At 48.4% G+C, this 22,011-nt stretch overlaps 1 protein-coding gene across 2 annotated transcripts in view; it reads left to right on the top strand.

The window, feature by feature from the left end:
• The window catches only part of LOC149365572 (uncharacterized), a 54,292-nt gene that overhangs the window by 17,437 nt on the left and 14,844 nt on the right, over positions 1–22,011 (top strand). The window contains exon 2 of one of the 2 annotated variants that reach the window (XM_089586389.1): positions 14,862–14,995. The exons of the other annotated variant lie outside the window; for it this stretch is intronic. Coding sequence (XP_089442515.1) covers positions 14,993–14,995 — 3 coding nt within the window. The 5' untranslated portion in view covers positions 14,862–14,992. The remainder of the gene's footprint in view (positions 1–14,861; positions 14,996–22,011) is intronic. 2 annotated transcript variants of the gene reach the window in all.

Genomic DNA, 22,011 nt, shown 5'->3' with positions numbered 1-22,011 from the left:
AAACCAAAGGGATGCGTATTTCGCAATAAATAGTGGAAACCTACAATCGTCCCAAGGAGGCATCTGCGCACATATTGATTGTTATGCTGCACTCACACGATCCGCGAAAAAATTGCGCTCATAAGCGACTTCCTTTGAAAAAAAAAAAAAGAGCGGTTGACCAGAATTTCTGGGTATGTTGTAGATCTGACTGGATGCAGCAAAGCTCTTTGCTTGGATTGAGATTTGAGATAATGACGTCACTACATTGGTTCTCTCAGTTCATACTCGGTGTCTGTGTTGGACCGAACAGCAGCTGATGTCCACCAAAGAGACAACGAAGTGTTGAAGTTTTCTCGTACTACGCTTACAGAAAAAGTTTCCGACAGTCTATAGAGTGTCTATAGACTTCTGTCGATAAAGTCTATAGACAAATCCTACAGAACACTCTATCGACAATACAAATGTCATAAACAGTCTATAGACAATCTATAGATTTATAGCCATACACTTTTAGTAGACTTTCGTCTATAGACAGTCTATGGACTATGAATAGACAAAAATCAATATCTATAAGAAGTCAATAGAGTCAATAAGAAGTCTATACACTGTCTATGGACCATTTTTATAAGAGTAAATCTTGAACGATCACGCCAAGCATCTTTAAATCGCTGTATAAGGTTCGAATAGTTACACGGCGATCGACGGAACAAGACTGATTTACGGAATAGTATCATGTCTTTTGAAACAAGTTGTTTCACGGCTGTCGCATACAGTGAAGGTATACTCGAAGAGCCCATTTTGAAGATACCAAACATAAAAACCGCTCAGGAGCCACGCGATCACTTTCTCAGCAATGAGAATAAAGAATTATCCCGCTCATCTGCTAGTCGGTCCCAGCTGCAGCCTTTGTCAAAAATATAAATCCCACCGAGCTTGCCTCTCGGCCACATAGTGTGGCTAGTTTTGCATCGTCAGTTCTCCACATTCATTGAAGTTGAGAGGAACTCTGGCTTTCACTCTCTCGGAGCTCAAGACTTCTGTAAATGGTATCAAGAGGCCCAGTAGACGGCTTATAGTATACGCGAACACCATGGGCTGCACATTTATGATAAACGCTGTGGCACCTGCGGTCGTGTTATATAAATCAGTGGTCCGTGTGCCCTCTTGGCTTGGAACGGGGAGAGTCGTTGCAACTGCTATTACTATATATCTTCACATCTTCGCGCTGCAGGACCGCAGGATGTCCGGGCGTTTTCTGCCTGTTTTTTGCAGTTGCCAGATTGAGAAGTTACTGGATACCCAAACGTATATACCACGTAGGCAGTTTACCAATATCCCTCAAGAGAAAAGTACACAGCAGCTGTATCTTACTGGTACTCCCTATGGGGCAGAAACTTGGAGGCTAACGAACAGGGTTCAGCTCAAGTTAAGGACAACGCAGCGAGCTATATAGAAAGAAAAATGGTAGGTGTAACGTTAAGAGACCGGAGTGGGTAGAGTGGGTGAAGGAACAAACACGGATTATTGACATCCTAGTGGAAATCACGAGGAAGAAATGGGCTTGTGCATGTAATGCGAAGGCAAGATGTCCTCAAGGGTAACGGAGTGGATTCCAATAGGAGGCAAGTGTAGCAGGGGGTGGCATAAAGTTAGGTGGGCGGATGAGATTCAGAAGTTTGGGGGGATACGGTGGCCGAAGCTGTCAAAGTATAGGGCTAATTGGAGAGATATGGGAGAGGCCTTTGCCCTGCAGTGGGCGTAGTCAGGCTGACAATGATGATGATACACCACGTCCGGAAGCCATGCATGTTATCGCTCGTGTAATGTCACTTCATGTACTATACCATATCTTCACTCAACGATAATCACCCGCACGTCATCTCCGACAAGCCCCTCAACCCTGGGTAAAAAGTGGGAGGGGGGGGGGGGGAGTTTTTTCGAATCAGCGATGCTGCACGTACACGGACGGAATGGCTAGCATTACCAGGAATTCGGGACAGCGCCCAGCCAGTGCGCCAAGCCTAGATTGATTGTAAAACATTTTATTCGCCGGAAAGAGCTTGGTAAGAGGTCGTGTTAAGTGGTCAAGAGTACGCAGCCCTCGACGACTTTGTCAGCCCACTCCACCGCCAGAACTTGCGTTCTGGGGTCAGAGCTAGCCAGCACGGTCTCCCACCGCTCGAGAGAAGAAGCGGTAACTGTAGATCACCCGGAGGTGGCTCTATTTTGCAGTCCCACAGGATGTGATCGTAGGTGGCTCGCTGGCCACAGTGTTTACAGTTTGGGTTGTAAAGGTCTGGAAAAATGTGCGTGAGGAGTGATGGGGTGCGCCAAGCCTAGCGGCATATTACGTTTCGTTGTGCAGCCACTTGGTCATTCTCTTCCTTTTTTACGTCACAGATGATGTCAACGTGATATTTTTGAATGTTCAAAGCCTTGCGCCACATACTGGCAGCCAGGAGTACTGAAAGCATTTGTCCCGACTTCTCGGTAATGCTAGTCAGGAATAGCTCACGCCTTTGTTCACGACAGCCTCCACGAGAGAAGTCAGATCGGAGGGAACGCACCGTGGCGCTCTTTTACCTCACGCCGCCACGCGCCTCGTCCACCCCAGTGTGATGTCGACTGTTTGTCTTGTCGTCCACGGGGTGAAGTGGAGCGGCAGGTCGGCATCCTGTCCCCGTAGGCCCCCCTTCGCTTGGCGGGTGGCGATAACCCCCCTGCCCCCCTCCCGGGAGGCGCGTGCCTCGCCCAGTGGCGCGTGGACACGCGAGGTGCACGAGCCGGTTCAAAGGGGCGAAGGAGAGTCGTTGCGGAGGTAGACCGCACCGGAAGAGCGACACGCTCTGGCGACTTCCGGTTGACACGTGGGGGGCCTTCGCCGCGAGCTTCCCCCCACCTCTCTGCTCGCCATCGTGCCGGCGTCTATCGCAACGAACGACGGTCGACCACGGCGTGCGGATTGCCGGCGTATAAGACGGTGCGTTAAAAGAGCGTGCAGAGGTTCAATGTTTCCCAACGACAGGAAACGTGCGGCAAGGTGACCGGTAGAAGAGTGGCGCTCTGGGGCGTTATTTCTGGAGACAAAGAGGCACAGGGGATAGTCCAATCTGAATCATGTTCGTCAAGAATAACAGTCGAGCTGAATACATTTTCTTTGAACGCATTGTTTTTTTTTTTCAGTACGGTTTCTTTTCGTTTTTCATTATAGTGATTGTAATGACTCTACGCGTTACAAGCAGGTGCTATCAAAAACGCACAGGGAAGGAAGCCGTAGTGCACAGTTAAGGATTACTTTTTCCATTCATTCATTCATTCATTCATTCATTCATTCATTCATTCATTCATTCATTCATTCATTCATTCATTCATTCATTCATTCATTCATTCATTCATTTCTCGATGTAGTACAATAGCCTCCTGCCCAGCCCTTTAGAGATATAGCACCTAGGCCACAGTCCGTATATGCAATGGCGTCACTGAGCTTTATATGTATAGTGCTGACCTTTGCATGCCGCGTTCCTGGCCTAAGCATCTTTTTGCAGCTTGTAATTTCTCGACATCTCATCTTCTCGTCCTCACAGTCCACATGCTGGACTGTTCATATACCATAGCTCAAGTGAAACTACGAGACGGTAAGCGTGACAGGGCACTGCTCAATGAGGATACTTCAAATCGAATGAAGACCTGTGCATACCATTTTTTAAACGAATGAAATGTTTACGCCAGCTTGGGCAGAATAATAGGTAGCAGGAGGTGAAAATGCACTGGTCAGAAATTTTAGTACATCCAATAACGTATGCGTCATATTCAGTATGTAGTTGGTAAGTCCGTGCTAGTGCCGTATCGGAAACAAATTGCCGTTGGTTGTTGTCCCATTGCTGAAAGTATATACTGCATGAGAGGGCATGCTCTTCCTTTGAAAGGTATACACGCAATCTGCACTAAAGCTTTTCAGTATCAGCAGGGAAGTCCCTGCTGAGTAGACACACTATAAGCATAACCTTGCCCTTGCTGATCCGGACCGCTTTCCCTCCGTTCCCAATTTGCTTCTTCGTGGCCACACAGTGAAATGTTTGCAATCGACACAGGGAACTTCACGGCGAGCGAAAGCCCAAGCGCCGACAATCGTCTGTTATGGATTCTTTTTAATAGTTGCTCTTCGTATCGATCGCAGGAATTAACTGCTTGAACAGGTTGTGGCATGCGCTTCGTTTACTACCCTGTTTACTGAGGAACTTACGGACAATTGTCCCTGACAGTTGTCTTTTGGCAGTTGTGTCTGTCAGAGAAAGAACTGTCCCTTTTAGGGGACAGAGTCAGGGACAGACCGTCCCCGACAGCCATTTTTTGCCATCCATTGTTCATACGTTTTGCGATAAATGTCGCCTGATCAGCGCCATTCTCCATTTTTCAAGCATATATCGCTCACTGGCCTACACTAGATTTTTATGCATACGGACACGCCACGCTCTCATGCTGCGGACAGGTTAGAAGAACGAACTCTGGCTCGCATGCAGTTTGTAGCCTCGGACTATCACTCTACAGCTTGAACGTTACCGAGTTCTTCGTGCTCAGTTTCATGCAACCTGACACAAAGGGAATTCATTCGAACTTGTCTCGTGAATGAGAGGCAACATAAGCGGTTCTTCGCTAACAGGACCATCTTTTAGGAGAACCGATTTTTTTTACATCTTTCTCAGCGTCCTGTGATCAACAAGAATGCCGTGAAACTTATTTTATGATCTTGCTTGTGTCTGGTTCCAGCACTATTATTATTATTTTAAGGATAATAGTAACATAGCCGGCTCGAGCAATGGTGGGATATGCTGGAAGAATACGGTCTTATCCTCGCGACTACTTTTCAACTGTGAGACATTCCAGCGGCGAAAAAAGACACGGACGAAGGTAGAAAAGACAGGACGAACGCAGGACCTTCTACCTTCGTCCGTGTCTTTTGTCGCCGCTAATGGCTCACAATTGTACTAGCAAACAACTAGTCCAGCTTTATACGCTTAGTACTTATCAACTTCGGTTGGTATTGGAAAATTCTACTTCAAAAATCAGCTGGCCTTCCCAAATTCTGGCTAATGTCACCCACAGAGGTCCGATGGAAGGGAGATGTTCGAAATAAGATATGCGCCGGAAAGACCCGGTGCATCCGGTCTCCGTTGCTTTTGGTTCGCGTCGTTTCCGCGCGCAGCGGGTCTTCTTCTTCTTCCTGCGCACAGTTTTTGTCAGTGTATGCGCGTGCGCACACCACTCGTCGTCTCGGTCCCGCTCATGCATCTTGCATCGCGCGTCGCCAGAGCCGTCGTCATCGCTGCTGTGGTGACTGCGGCGGCTCCACTGACCGCGAATGCGTCGGCGCGCCGCCAGTACGCCACGCGCAGCCAGCGCGGAGACAGCAGCAGCCAAGGGCGTGACCCCTCTCCCCCTCACACTCCGTCACAAGCACTGGTTCGGGCGCCTCATGCTCCACATCCGCAAGCATCAACCACGCCGCCACCGTAGTGCCCTGCTGTCTCGCGAGTGACACGTGCCTCAGAAGAGCGGTGCCACGAACCGACGGGCAAACAATTGGCAGGGGTATAAGAATGACGGAATGCAGCTTAGTAGACAGACGTAAACCCGCCGCTGTAGCTCTATGGTTCCCAGCAGGTACTGAAACTCCACTGGACATCCTGCGGACGCCCTGAACGTCTTCAGGTCGCTCCGAAGTTTTAATGTCAACTGGATTAGTGCAGTCGTCAGCAATGTGAGAGAGAGCAAAGTTTACACATTCATTTATTGATTACTCAATAGTTACATGTGACAAGTAGTTTTTTCCCTTTTCTTACTAGTTTTCCTCATGGCGTATAGTAACCAAAGTCATTCAGAAATTTAGCGGAGAAGCAAGCAGAAAACCTGCAATTTCTTGCAAAACGTTCGGGTAGCAGCGACAGAATGTGGCGCAGTAACTATATACGTCGGGCTACTGAGCCCTTGAAAAAGGCATTAAATATTGGCCGCTACGCAGGCCAAGTGCATGCAAAGACACCCGTGCGCTCGAGTTCATATCTGGGTCCAAGTTTTGCACTCAGTATCATTTTGCTCTGTTTTGGCTTAGTGAGCGCGTGACGATCCATCAGTCACGCTGCGTAGCTAAATGAATAATTTAGTTATTTGTACCTAAAACTTTCTCCAGAATGTTCACATATTTCGACAGATGCAGCATTTGGACGAAGAATGGATTAGCACTACCGAGGCGAATGGAGCCGTCTCTGTTACTGTTCTGTCCGAAACGCCATTAATTCAGTGTCGCAGCCCATGCTTACTAATTCGTTGAGGGTCTGCAAGCTTTTTGCTGTTTTCCTAATAAGCAGTCTGCTGTTTTCCAGCGGAGTTACGAAATGGGCTACAGAGGCCGCGTTACGGCGAAGTGAAGAATAGCTTCTGCTGCGTGCGTGAAAAAGTACACGTTAACCAAACCCCCGCTCTATACTACTGCATTCTTCACAACACAACTCATTTAGTTGTGGCACGTAGAATGCCATTAATCGACGGCAGGTGCGACAGCACTCGTAAGCGCGAGCGATTACGAAGAAACCGCCAAAATAATAAAATTAATTGCGGCGATCGATACAGCCTGCAATAAGATAACGAAGGAACTCGTTTTCAAATAAAACCTCGGCTGCGCTACAAGAGGCAAGGGAGGTAACCGAGAGCACTCACGTTCCTCTGAGGCTGTTCTACCGATTGGAAAGGACACACCGTCCCTAATCAAAACAACAAGACGAAGCCGAGTATAACTTTTTCGAGTGTTCACCTATATAAACCATTGCAAAGTCTTCTTTATTTTGGGCTCGGAAAATCGAAAGCGGCAGTCGTGCTTCTGCAGTAGCAGAACCAGCCGTATAGAGGAGTCAGTAGCAGATTCCCGAACCAAAAAAAAACCAAAAAAAAACACCAAAGAAGATGAGGCGAGAAGCAAAATAACCCGCTAGAAACGGAAGGCAGAAAGATGGCAGCACGCCACGCGGAGGTTGTAAAGCCTTGGTGTAGTAACGGGGCGCAAAGATATAAAGCGCTGCTGGCTGGGAGGGGGGTGTTGCGGAGGGGAAGATCCAGTCACGTTTGCCCGCTTTGTACCCCAAAGAGCCGGCCAGCCATCGTGCGAGCGAGCGCTGCCTCGCGCCGAGCGAGCAGGTGCTCTCATCTGGCTGCGCAAAGCCACCGCCGCGTCCCGCCTGGAGCCGAGGTGATTTAACCTTTCCCTTTTACCGCCGGCTGGGGGTGAAAGAGCACGACCACCTGGCCCCCGCTTGTCCCTCGCCTCATGTGCGTGCGCGCCGCGGACGCCATACAGCGCGGCAAGAGCGATATGGCACAAAGATGGCCGCGCCGCATCGATCCAGCGTGCGTGCGTTTGTGCGCGGGCCTGCGTCGGGGTACCTCCGCACGCGTAAAGCAGAGATAACCAGCGTAAGAACGCGCGCGAGCAGGAACCTTGTGTATGGGCAGAGCAAGGAGCCGCCAGGCGAAGGAGCTGGTCACGTGAATCACGCCTAACCTTGCAGCGCGGGAGTCTAAACTTTATGAAGATGCAGTGCGGTGCGGAAAAGAACGAAACTGGACGGAACGTAACGTGTGCTTCAAAGGAAGGATGCGGCTAAAGTACCTCTTGATGGCGGCGTTTGGTGTGCTCGCACGCTCGTCCGCAAGCCTGCTTTGGCGGAGACTAAAGTAGGCTCTACTTCTATGCGGGAAAGAGAAGCTGACGTTCTTTAACAAAAGCTAGAGTGGAAACTTTTCTTGCGAAGGACAGTACTTCTGAATGGGAAAACAGTAGGGAGCCAGAATAGAGTGACCGTAGGACAAGGGGAAGCCGGTTAGTTTGATACAGAAATTTTGGTCCCGCGAAACCGGGTAGAGTTGCTACGGCTGTAGTTAGAAAAACAAATATTTAATTAAACAGGGGCAAGAACTTACATATTGTCACTACTGATTAAGTTCTGCAAGGCGAAGAGGATGACATGTAGAAAAGCACAGGATGAGGATGGCACTGTTGCAGGTCAGTGCTTGAGCTGCTTTGTTGTCACATACGTATCTACCTACCTATATTAGAATTGTGGAATGGAACAGCTAGGCTGTTTTGATTCGTAATTCATATTTGATTCGTAATTCATAGTTACGTCCAGCAACTTTTGCAGCATTTCAGTGTATCCGCTGAAGATGCCTAATAATCCCTGAGTACTTAAAAATCTAAGGACGGTGCGATACTCTGAAACTCCTTGGGCACAGCGGAAGATAAAACCGACAACTTTTCTTTAAGGAACAGGTGATCCAGGTTTCGATGGCAGATACCGCGGTTAGCAACATCTTTTCCTTCCTTTGCTATTTTATTAATAAAGAGTCACTAATAATAAATCAGACCTCGCGGAAACGAACGGGCATGAAGATAGAAGCGCACACGGCACAATCAGGCTTAATCTGAACTTATCCCATCAATGTAACGACTAGTCCTCCGTCTCCCGAGGAGTCTTACTCTCCTTAAGCACGTGATACATAGAAGTCGGCACGAGCCCATACACGAACTCTGGAAGCCAAGCTGTACAGCTGTTTGCGTGTCTGTGCGCCAACAGGAACGGAGTCAGCGCGTATAACTATCGAGATCACAGCAACAAGCCTCCTAGCGTGCTCCTATACATAGCAGGCCTCGACAACAATGGCGCTTGCTTGAAGTGTATACAGCGGCTTTGCAAAGAGCGTGTATTGGGATCGCCGCGCGCACGTGCGCTGAACACACTCAGCTCCGTTTCCTCCTCCCCCTCGTGGTCTGTCCTAGACGCCGTTGTCTTCGTCAGTGGGTTCTTCAGCAGCACTCCTAGTCTCCGCGGGGAGTCTGGGTGTTTGTTCTGCGTCCCGCCGCCTTGTCCCATTGGTCGACGGGCATACACCGATCGACGAGCCCACGGACCGAAGAGAGCTCCGCGACAGCGGAACGGTCACGAAGTCAAACAGTGTCGAAGATATGAGCGCTGCTCTGCGGCGGGGACTCGTTTGACGAGGACGCGTCGGCCGGGCGAGCGCTCCTCGAAAGCGAGGACCGTGTAGGAACCAGACTGCGGCGGGGGGTTTGTTCAGGTCTTTGTGCTCTTCAAAGGAGATCACTTCAGAAAGAAGGCGCTTATCTTGTTTTCTTAAGTTTCTCAATATAAGCCATTTATGTTTTTAGCGGAAAACAGGCCGACAGTCGATTTGATAGTTGTGTCTATAGTTATAACAGGCCGGTTCCTGAAGCGCGTGACAGACAGAGGTCTTGTTGTACGAGGAAATTCATACTTAATTTTTCAGGATGAATTCAAGGACAAGAAAGTTGAATGCATTTTGGCAATCTGTGACGCCCGAAAAATGCCAATTTCTCTCCTTAGCGAGCGACAGGCCCGTTTATAGCGTTTCTTCATTTCAGCATCGATTCTTCGGCATGCGCTTGCTACATTACACGGAATGTACAGTCTTTGTCAAAAGTAACCAGGTTGCATGGTTTTGCTTCTCAGTCGTATATTTAAACTATTATGCCAGCCCTCAAGCTCCAAATCTCTGTTTGGTAAGGACAACCCCTGTGCTCACCTTCAAAGAACTTTTCGACCTTAGGGAAAGCCGTAAAGGCACTACTATACAAATGGGAAGCAAACCATGCAGCCTGGTTACTTTTGACAAAGGCTGTACCTTACATGTAAAAGACCCGCGCCGATTGCTTTGTCATTTCGGTTGAATGGCTAGTTCATTTCCCACTGCTGTCCCTTTACGTTAGCGTAGTGAATTCGTTTGCGACACAAGGAATCAGTGCGAAATCGGTGCTAAACCCGACGACAAAACCCATTCCCCTTGACTGAAGTCCCAGAATGAATCAAGGGGTGCGCGATGTCGTCCTGATTTGAACCCAGTACTGGATATTCGTACGCCCAGCGAACACGCAGAAACCTATAGAAGCAGATTCTCTCTGTTGCGAGTCCAATGCGCGAAAGCAAATCGTGTTGCGTTCTTATCCAAATCATTATACTGCACTAAGCGGGCAGCCAAAACGTCATCATTTTCAAGCTTATGTATACTCACTGTACACGTGACGGAATAGCTGGGCATGGGTTTGCACACTGAATTGTGGAGTTTAACGTCATGAAGCGACAAACGGGCTATGAGGGACGCCGTAGTAGGGGGCTTCGCATTAATTTAAACCGGCCTAACCAGTTGGTTTGGTAACCAGAATTCGGCAACCCCAGAAATCATTGCGAGAAGGAATGAATGGCTAAAAGAATGAATGCTTGAACGCGCTTTGTTCTGGACGCCTGACCAGTGATTACTTCGATAAATATGCGTTCTAGCTCTGCCCAAAAAACCACAGATAGTGCCCGCTCCCGTTTTTCATCGACGCTGTGAACTTTGCATGAATTCTATAAAGGGAAGCAGAAACAGACAGGACACCACACTTCAGAGCTCTAGAAATAATGCATGGTGAATGGACCGCATAGAAAGCAGTAATTAGCATGCACGCATCACTATTTGAGCCTTCCGAACATCCCACTGTCTTTGCGTGGCCTGCTGCATTAAGTCATTACTGACAGCGCAGGATGTGTGCACAATGCGATCGTCCAAATGACAGGTCATCGACGAGAACACGAACGCCGCGCTGTCCCAGTACGGTGATTACGGCTTCGTTCCTTAAGAACATCGTTCAGTAAGCAGCATCAAAAATTGCATGAGATGGAGCGCGCGTGAACAGCGAAGAAGCATGCGCTAACAAACAAGTGACCATCAATCAGGATTTACGTATGCAAATGAAACGACGCAATCACAACGCCAGTCAGAGAGAGACATTGCCGTTTTGGACGTCCGCTCAATGTTGTCTTGGAGGGTAGTATCACTGAGAGAAAACACAAATCTGAAGGGCTGAGTGCGTCTTCCTCTTGTAGCACGGCATATGACTTTGGAGGTTTTAAACCTCCTTTCGTGTCACTTTCAACTGCCAGCACGACATCTCGGAAGTTCATGTGCTAACGCCACTATATATGAATACATTTCCTTTCCTGTCCAAACTATTGCGTAGCAGAGATAAACACAGAAAGTGTCTATTTCCTCGCGCGGCAGATCTGAGACCGCGAGCTGCTGTCTGCTGCTTCAATAAGGGGCCAGCGCAAGAATTTAATGTCTAGAAATTCTGCCACGTCTGCCTGAAGCACGGTGATGACCTCATCAAAATTCCAGAAATTGCCTGCAAAGTGGGTCTGGTCGTTTCTTTAATTTAGTCACGTACCACTCCAAACAGATGATTCGCATGCATGTACTTTCTTGGTATTGGTGTGAAATAAAGTGATTTAATTTAATTTTCATTTGATTGCAAAGATTATTTTAGCACAGACAGGAACTGTCGAAAGCTTCGACCCTGTTCAATGAAGTTAGCATCCTATTTTCCCTCTGCCTCCTTACCTCTGAACCCGGCCTTCGCTTCAGGATGTTCATGTAAATCTTCGGAATATTTGAACAATTTTATTTGAACAATCTGTAACGTTTCCTCACATTGTCAAACATATACGTTGGCCCAGCGCTGCTTTTGATGACATGTTATACGCGCTCGAAAATAATAAACACTCTCCCATGGGTGAAAACGTGTAATTTTCGCTCTTCACAAACGTACTCCTTGTGTTCGGCAGTGCATGCGTTCAGAATGGCCAGAAAAGAGCAATGGTATAAGAAGAAATCAGGGGAAAGGCCTTGCAAGATGCCTACCGCGTCACCACGAATATCAAGATATGCCGGAGCCTGGTACGAGGCTATAATAAGGCCCTTCTTACAATAAAAGCGCGAATACAACAAAATGACCTTTGTAACAAAAATGGTCGTAGTTCACTTTGAACTCTCTTTCTACGCCAAAAAGGGCTAAAAGCGCCAGAAAGGTTAGTCTCTTGGGAGTATAACTGCGTTGTCAGACAGTTAGCCCCTCAAAAGACCGTTACACCCTCATACACTAATTGCATAGGGATGTCAGTTACTGTTAGACCAGGGCACTACTTAGTACACGACACTAGCGTCCTGGACAGTTAGTGTCCGTGGACTAAGTGGTGCAGTTACTTCCATATTACCCAGGTTTGACTTAGAATGTTCGAAGAATTTTCTCCTATGCTTGTCACATCTTCAAGGGGTGAAAAAGCGACTTTGGTGGCTCGACAGCGTACCGCTGCCTGTCCCCGGGCAGCCAACGCCCGCGACAATAACGTGACCAGACTGCACACTTCTTAATAGCGTGCCTTCTCCAAAGGTCCGCTCAGACAACTGTTTTCGATATGGCGTGAACTTGAATACGTGTCACAATGAAATACTCAAAGCTTGTCGAACAGCCGAAGAAGCGATCCGCCTTCTGGAGTCTTAATCGCTCTAAGAAATTAAGTTTTTGTGGCTAACTGGGCATAACTGGGCATAATGGAGGCCCCTTCTCGAAATGTTGGCCAGGTGAGACTTTCCTTCTCTTAGTTCTACTCGGCGCTCTCCAGAGTTCCATCTTCTTCGCTCTCTATACAGTGATTAGAAAATAGTTTTCTGCTGTTGGCTTCGAGTTAGTTTAATGCGGATCTCTCGCTTTTAAGCGGTTTTGAAAGCATTCCTGTTTTTCGTCGCTTCGCATATTCGTGCGGCAAATTTGCTGCAGCTGAATTTAACCAACTATCGGTGACAAAAGTCCCCAGGACACGCGACCGGCAACCAACGCGTATAGCTTTGTTATCAGCTGGTGGTTGCAGATCGCACTTGCGGTGGTGAAAGTTGCTATTGGGCTCTCTAACGTGTGCTAGGCTTGCATTTTTTTTTTTTTGCTATTAACGTTTATGTCATCGTCAAAAACGTTCATCTGGGTTTTCTATAAGAGTGGACCATTGCCTTTAACCACGATAGCCTCCGTATCACACGCGCTCATCGGATATCCCGTAATTCCCACCCTAATGCCGTCTATCCCGAGCAATCTCGCACTGTAACATATCAACAATCTTTCTTCCTTAGAGCAGCCAACGACTGGAACGGTCTTCCATCCGAGGTGGCGACCATCATCAATCCAGTTCATTTCAAATCCGGCATCGAAGATCATCTATGTCCAAAATAATGCAATTTTGTCAGCCTGCCCCTCATATAATGTCCTTGTGGACCTTTTAGGAGTAAAAAATAAATAAACAAACAAACAATGTTTCCATAACAGTACCTTACAATAACAGAGCTATCGACGTCGTTCACGGAGCACGTGGTCCAGAGACTTTTGCTCCTGACTGTACATGGCCCGTGGTGCATGAGACGTGGAGAAGAGGATTTGTCATTAACCCTTTCAAAAATCTTGTTGGCCAGTTCATAGGGACACTATAAACAATCTATTAAAAAAATTGTCAGGAATGTCTCCACGGAGAACACCACGCAAGTATAGCGTCCGTTGCCGACACGCAGGCCCAACGAGTGCGCGGCGGTTGTGTACGACGCTCTCTCCGCTCCGTAGGAAGTCAAGCGGGGCAGCGTGGGCCAGCCGCGTACACGCGCCAGGAGTGTGCGTGTGTACGCGCGTGCCGTGACGCGTGTCCGCGTGCCGCTCCGGCGCCGCGTGCGGTGATGTACGGCGCCCACTTACGGCGGACCCGTACACGCAACGCCTCCTCGGATCCCGGACGCGACGCCACGAAATTCTATATCCTGGCCACTGCTGCCCGCATTTTTTCAGTCCGTCGCCGAAATCTCGTGCGCCGGAATCTGGGATTTTAGACTTATCTCTATTTCTTTTTAGATGCGCGTTTAGGTGAGCGCTGAATATGACCTGCAAGCGACAGTGCTGAAGCGCGAGTTTATGACGGCATATTTCCGCGAAGTTATGTTTTTCTAAGTGCGGTTTCCGCATCACCGTATATAGGAGCGCAATGTTTAAAATTTCGTTTTGCCTCGCGCATTTCGTTCTGCGAGTGTTTCCAGTGTTGTCCACTCCAGCAGTCACACACACGTAATTGCCTGCCAAGGTCAGCCGTGTCTATGAATCCTATAGTCCAACCGCTGTCAACTATGTGGAGCGCTATATATTGTTTAGTCTTGGCACAGCAACAACAGGAAATGTACCGCGAAGAATTAACACCATTTGGCTAGGAAACTTCTTGCCTGTGACGTCCTGTCGCACGACTGATGCTGATCATCATCAGCGCAAGATGGCGTCACAAGCAAGCTGTAAATCAGTTTCTTGCCCTGATTTATATGATGTACTCGATGACATCCACAGAAAGTGTAGGTGGAGATTCCTGCCTGTCAGCAATAGCAGTGTCACCGCTGCCCAATTTCCGTGTTTGAATATTTCGAAGGCTGAGGCTAGGTGGTTCCTGTTTTTTTTTTTAAAGTTTAGCGCTGTTTCCGAAAACAGAAGAGGGACAGAGGAAAACTAAATACGTGCACAGGACGAAGTGGTACTGACAACTTTTTTGCTTAACACAGACATGAAACTGTAATGCTTAGCAATTTCGCATATCTAAGAGAAATGTACAGAACGGATGAAACACGTGAAAACATGAAAAAATCAGCCAAGAAAAACTGAACAAAAAGCAAATAGACGAGGATATTTGCGTTGTGAATCAGTGCGACACCCGCTGATCTGTCTTCTAAGGTTAATGACGGAACGCTAGAACTTTGCTTTTCAGGACCTTCCATCATCTGACACTCCTCAATATTCTTTCGCCAATCTGTTTATTTGTCTCGAAAGCATACGCTCCCATGTAAATTTCGTACTTCCGAGTTCTTCAGTTGACTGTCGTCGCAACCGCGCCCCAGTAAATAATGCGCTTTGATTTTGGGTAGCAGCAGGCCAGAAACCCTTAAAGTACCTCTCCTTTCAGTTGTCAGCTTGATTCATCGCTTGGACGCGCTGAAGGGCACACTCTACCTCATGAAGCGAGCACCGACCATGGCTCATGCGTTTCACGGCACACTGAGCATGTCTCTGTACATCCGCTGAGACTCCACCCGAATGGTACGTTCGTTCATTATCAATGTACAGTTACTGATGCATTAATCAAGGAAACACAATACACGCTTCCTGAAGGAATATTGCCAACATGCTGTAAAGAGCAAACAGTTAGGATTTCTGACAAATGACCGGAGTTATCCGCACTGCGTAATTACCGGAAAGCAGAAGCAGCGTCTTTGTTTCAAGTGTACAGACAGGTTGCACCTGTATATTTGATATACAGACGATGTCTCACCTATTAGACCTGATAGTACTACCTACTTTTACCTATTGCAGATGAAGAGTGCGAACGAGTAGCAACTTAGGATTCCTCACGATATGATCGATGACACATAAAACACGTGAATGGAGTTTATGTTTCCGCGCTAATTTCCTCTACAATGGAGTGATGCAACGTAGCAATGAACATATATATGGTTTCCCATCTGCGTAAGGTCTCTACCGCCAAAGTCTAGGCGTGGCCATATTGCACGACTCCTCTGTACATGAATGTCTTGGACAAAGTTCCCCGAATGAATTTTTGTGCATAAAGTTTCTCTGAACTATTCGCATAACTAATCCGCATGGATCGTTCTTGTTAACCACGGCTTACGCAATTCTCCTCTTCTTGAGGCAGACGCTTTCAGTGATATGGGACACAAACGCTTCGCTCAGTTAATTTTGTGCCGTCTTAAAGTATCGGAAAAAAAAATCCTCAAATTGATTTTTGAAAACCGACTGCCAGTACGCGTTGCAACTATTGTTCTTAATGTTATGCAATTCTGAAAAGAAAATTCGCGCGCATTCCTATCCTTAGACATCGAGGATCCCACACAGAGAATATGCAGTCTCAATTCAAGTGCCTGATTGCACTCTTGGCCTTTCGGATCTCAGAGGTCCTTTCATCACAGAATTGCGAATTTAACTGTCATAACGCGTGGCCAGTCTCACACAACTCGCTGCTCTTGGAGAAGCTACGTCTACGCTTTATGCAAAGTATATCTAGGCTATGGCATAAAGTGAGACGATGAGATTAAGATCTTTTCTTTCCTGGGATACATTCTGTATCCCAGTTAGCACAGGATAAGGCTAATCGAAGATAATGCGAGAGGCTTTTCTCCAGCGCTGTTCGAAACCTTGCCGATGATGATGATTGCTTTGGGGACATTGCCCACTTTATTTCCTGCCATCATACTGAGTGCATTCCTGCAACATTTTCCCTTTACGTTAGGCTTTCCATCATTTCAGCCATTTTTTCTTCAAATTGTTTGAGACTTTTGTTCTTGATTTTAGTCGTTCCCCTTCCACTTTAAGCTATACGCACAAAACGCGCTCGTAACATAGGTGACCGCTTTTGGATCGTACACAGAACCCGGAACCTGAACGTGAGCGTGCACGGAACCTGAATGACGATGATGATAATACCCAGACTAGCGTTGGGGCAATGCTTTCTTAGTGCAACGGCATCGGAGTGAGTGTGTGCTGGTAACCTCTGTTGGTTTTTTTTTTTTATTGGTACCATTTCTCTATAAGATATACGTACGAGACGTGCTTTTAACGTAGGAGGCCGCTCTGAGGCCGTATCTTTATTCTCCCTCACCTGTCGTTATCGTTATCATCAGCGACGGGCCACCACCACCTATGTCAATGCGCCACTGGTTTCACAGACCAGCGCTGTCGATGCCACCGGCGCGACGTCTCCCCGGCGGCGGCGACAGCCTCTTCGGTGCGTGCGTGTGCGTGCGTGCGTGCGTATGCGTGCGGTGCGGTGCGCGGCCGCTTCGATGGGTGTGGCCCCGTCACGGAGGCCATTCAGGCGGAGCGTCGCTGCGCTCTCTTTTCTTTTGTCCTGGCCAGCGATCTGCTTTGTTCTCTTTCCTCCTCTCCCGCAACCTTTCTTCTTCGCCGCCGCCGCTATAGCGCCTGACCCGGGAAACGATTGCCCCCCCCCCCCCCCCCCCCTCACTTCCTCCCCCGTTGCCTCGTGGAGACAGAAAGATGGACGGTGCCCTCGTGTATGGCCCCGCTGTACGCGCAACGGATTCTGCGTCGCTCGGAGTCGATGCGACGGATGTGCCTCGGGAGTGAAGTGCGCGACAGGCAGCCGCGGAAGCTCCACAGGACGGCCTGAAGTTATTGATGGTATTCGCTGAGGCACTGGTTAATATTAGCTGATGTGTCGATTCTGGATAAATATGTATGCTTCATGTACAGTGGGCTGGACTAGTCGTAACGACTGCGGTAAACTTCCTGTGCAGAGGCCGTCTGGGCTGGAGTCGTTGAGGCGCTCTTCAGAGTATCTAAGAGTGCGCGTCCACAGCCTCAGCCTACCTAGAAGTGCCTCACAGTGCCTCCTCATGAGGGCCTCTTCTGGTCTATGTCATCTAAATATCGGACGTTTATTTGCATCCTCATACTTTACATTTTTTTTCTCTCTTTTCCTGTCTGTGACATCCAAGTTTTTCTTCATTAACTTCATCGCTCTGTCACCGTATTCGTATTCTGTAGCATAGACTAAATGTCCTCAAGTTGTGTGCTCGCGTATCAGTTCCTGGCTGCAGAACAAATATCACTTTGAAGGTTATGCACGCTGTCTGGAAGCTTCAGGTTGAGCGAAGTTAGTTTCATCTCCGCAAGTGGTTACCCAGCCCGAGAGTGACAGTAAACATATGAGACCCATCATGCATGTCTTACGTGAGGGCATGCGAGGAGTTTAGCCATAGCGAGTGTTATTCGTATCCTACGCGGTGCTGAAACACTATACCGATAGCAACAGTAGTCGGAACACAGCGCCTCGATCCTCACGTTACGTATTTAGAAAGCGAGATTTAGTTCGCTGCTAGGCTTTGGGATTTGTCGTTTACGTGGGCTTTTTCTTACTGTATCAGACTCCCAAAGCGGTAGCAAAGCAGACGGAGTTTTCCAACAACAAGTACGGCGCACCAGGCATCAGCAAGTCTGCTACTTCTGATTAATGTTGGTTGGGGTGTACGACTTGCGTTGGGGGAGTGCGCAGGTACAGTCTTTGTCAAAAGTACACAACCCAAGGGGTCTGCTTCTGAGCCCTGCAGCGCGGCTCCTCTTTCATTCTCAGGGACCCTAATCTCACGAAGGCGGAAAGAACCTAAGTCCTCAACCCTCCCAAGCTTAGGACTGTCACATGTGCTGAAGAGCCTAGCAACAGGGCTTGGAAGCAAATCCTTTGGGCTGTACAGTTTTGACAAAGGCTGTTCCTCGATGGCTGACTGCACCAACTGGGCTTCAGTTTTAATAACAAATGATGTGGTTGCGCCTCAACGCCAGACCGATCATTAAAAAAAGCTTTACATCACCTTATACCCTAAAGCGCGTGCCTTGGCTCATTGGATAAGCTGACTCGCACTACCAGTAGAGGAACTCGTGCTGTCACTCCTAACCCGCATGAGCATGCCGTGTTGGAGGGGAAGTAAGTGGTAGTAGCTTTTCAATGTCCGCTGTGCCATCAAACTGGTCCAGCGCTTTGCCGACATAATGATGATGCTGGCAGCTTTACTGACAGGTGCTCCTCAGGATATCCGGAATACCTCTGCATGCTGTGTTCTATTGCTATTTCCAATAACACCAGAAGCGACAAGCTTAGAGATAGTTACGGCCTCCTGGAATAGTGGTGCTGGGTGCAGTGTTAGCGTTGAGCGTGAAGTGGGCAGTGTGCAGCCGACACGTAGCCAGGGATTTTGTCCGAAGATGCCCAAGGATAATGTCTTGTATCGAGTGGGGAAGGGGGTCATGTGCCATGAATGTACAGCTTCGGTATTTACTCTGCGCAGTGCAAGTTTCAAAAGGGTTATGCGCCTTTCCATAACGCCATTTTGTTGTATGTTTTCGCTTTTCGGGGATGATTGAGAACGGAACAATGAATACGTCTCCATCCACATTTCCCTTACCTCCATGCTCTTTTCTATGCTGCCACAGTTCTGCCCTCTACTTTTTGAGCTCCTCTGGCTTTTTCTCTCGTAATTATAGCTATGGTTAAGTAAAGAGCTGTCTGCGACATCCAGTTCAGCATGTTTCACCAAGTTAACCCACTGGCCTTTCTGCTCAAATGATTTTTTTTTCTTTCCAACACTCCGCTCCGTTATCTTTTGCAGTAGGTAGCGCGCAGAAATCAATATAAACCGACACAGCTCGAATGATGTCTTCAATCAAGCCAACAGGTCTCAAATGCTCTGCTCACTGCCACCAGTGGCAAGTGTTGACGGTTGCCATTGTACCACTGGCGCATTCTATGTTCAAAGTGCGTTTGGCGCATGGTAGCCTAGCTGTTTATGCGCCGTAAAACCCAACACCCCACAAACAACCAAGTGATATCAGCGTACGTCCTGGCAAAAAGGGTGCCCCTAAGTTGACATTCGATAGCTTTCTTTCGAGCACTGCGTCCGGTACGAATGCAGCGTCAGCACAGCCCAAGCTGGCAGTGTGCAAGTCAAAGAACCTGCGCTACTTGCACCAAAAGAGATCAGCAGGGGTAATCGAACATAGTAAAGACCATTCGCTTGTTCCTTTGTCTCTAAAGTTGGGCCTCACAATATACGCTTCTCATTGTCAACCCTCAGAGAATGTTTCCTGTTATTTTGCTCCGCAGGTATAGCTCAGTAGCTCGACCGCAGAATTGTGCACCCCACCTACTTCTGCCTGTTCTTTCCGCAATCTTTGTTATGTCTTCGACGGGTCATCCGCTAGAGCGGCAGTCAGAGCACAGAGCGCGGGGTCATCTCTCCGTCGCGTGCTTGTGTTTAATGACAGCAGCCTGGGGAAAAGTAACACAAAAAACCGCGCTCTCGTTTCAGGCTATTGCTTTGCTCTCGAACACACTTAATCGCGACCCTCGGCTCTGCAGTTTATTTTTTTTCTTGTCTATTTCCTTCTTGCATTCATTGCAAGCGCGTATTCACGTACTCCGCAGCTCAGGTCTATACGAATGATGAACTTTGAAGTTGAGCTCGTTTTCCCTTCATATACTTTCCGCCTAAGCGCCCGCCTTCTTGTGCCTCGAGAAGATGGGCCCAGACAGACAGAAAGACCCGACGCATTGCGCCGACTCGCTAAATTTGGACCGCGCGAGCAGTTTTTCAGCTCAGGAGAATATACGCGGCGACGGGCGTTGACTGGTTCAACGCCGGAGCGTCGACTTTTTTGCGTTACACCCATCGGAAGATGAGCCCTACGAATGACGCGTCTCCTGTAATGGGGAGCCAGGGGGGAGGGTTCCCCGGCAGACATTAGACGCCATTTTAATGTTCACCCCGTCTGAGAAGTTCATCTTTTGTTAAAAACATCCCCCCCCCCCCCAACCCCTCCTTTCCATTGGTACATAAGGCATATACGGTGATGCGTTTTTGTTTTTGTGTGTGTGCAAACATTTATCTAGAAATAGCTGGCTCGCGAGCTTCGTCTCTGGCAACACTGGCATCGCAAGGGTCTGTGGGCTTCTCGGAACTCGAACGTGCGCGGTGCGCTAAGATCGACCGGAGAAGCGTCGTGCTTTTTGCTTAGACGCTTCGAAGGCGCGCGACCCGAGCGCGCATTTAGGAAGACGTGCGCGCGTCCTTTTGTTGGGGGAGAATCTGCTGGCAGCCACGCCCGAAGAGGGAAGGAAAGAAGGTGAAGGAGAATAAGAGGAAAGAAGAAAAGAAGAAGCATTTTCGCGGAGGCTCGAACTACCTGGTTGCGGAGAACGGGCGGTTTTGCCACGTGCTCGTCGCGCTTGCCTGTGCCATCAGTCTGCACAGCTATCAACAGCGCCCCCTTGAAGGCGACATTGCCATTAAGATGGGCGAATTTTGGCTCCTCGGTTTGGACGTTTTCGTGAAAAGAAAGAAAGAAAAAACGATCTCCTAATTACTTCGCAAAACGTTTTCCGTTACTGCAGATAAATGCGGTCTTACACTCTCATGATTCGGCCGGGTGTAGTAAATTTTTTGTTTGAAAGCGTCACCTACCAAGCGCATCAGTTCCGGGACGCCGGATATTTTTTTTTTTTTAAAAGAAGGTTCGCGTCGTTTCCTCGCATGAGCATGCACCAACTGCACCAGCGCACCACACTAGCGGTGCGCTGTCATTTGCAATGCCCATGGTGTAAGGCTATGCCCCAGCTGCACTGAAGAGCGCGCGAGCTGCTCGCCGCCAGGGGAGAATGGCGGCGCTGTCGTCGAACCCTTCTCCCCTGGCGGCGAGCAGTAGCCGACATAGCGGCAAGCCGTAGCGGTACGCTCGCGATCTTCGCGCTTATCGAAGCGATATTTTTGTAATGACAGAAGCGGTCTACATCGTGGGCTGCCACAACAGTGCAGACAACAGCAAGGTCCGCGATCCACCATGGAACTGTACAATGGCGTTAAAACGTCCTGTTCTAGGCGTCTCTTCTACTCCCAATAGGCTTGGCCCATTTCTGGGGCTGTCTGGTGCATGAATTCACTTCATGATCGTTTCTATGAAAACGCAACGCCGCTGCGTGCTTGCAGTGAGCTTTAATGCCATTCTTGCAGGTGCATCTTCTTTTGAACGAAAAGCGCCCGCTTTTTCTGGTACGACCAAGGGCAACTGCAACTGAAGGGCAACTGCCCTCCCAAAATTACCTCTAAAAATATTCAGCAACACGTCACATGGCACGGTGTATACATTTTTGCACATAATTCAAGTTTCCACCTCTGCCACAATATACCGGGAGCGCGTACAAAGCGAAGATTAAGACTAAAGAATTTGCTTCAAAGTTTTCTAATATAAAATACTCAATACAATGTGTGTTTACGTTCGCGCTATTTACGCGTGCGCGTCGCGCGCACAATACAACACCGTGCATGTGGTTCAGCAGCACTCATACTGAACACGGCATTCGCGCTGCAAGTTTTACGTCTGTAAAGCCGATATTCTCACAGAACTCAAATGCAAGAAAGGTATGGGAACCAAAATATATGAGGCGAGCAGGGCGCCTAGCTTGGCAGTGTTTGAACTTGAACTGCCTCGCGAACAAATCAGCGGGTTATGTTCCAACGGATGGAGCA

The sequence above is a fragment of the Amblyomma mixtum genome, chromosome 1 (assembly GCF_055824585.1).
Source record: "Amblyomma mixtum isolate Tamu chromosome 1, ASM5582458v1, whole genome shotgun sequence".
Taxonomy (NCBI): domain Eukaryota; kingdom Metazoa; phylum Arthropoda; class Arachnida; order Ixodida; family Ixodidae; genus Amblyomma; species Amblyomma mixtum.
This window is presented reverse-complemented; position numbering and strand designations above follow the sequence as displayed.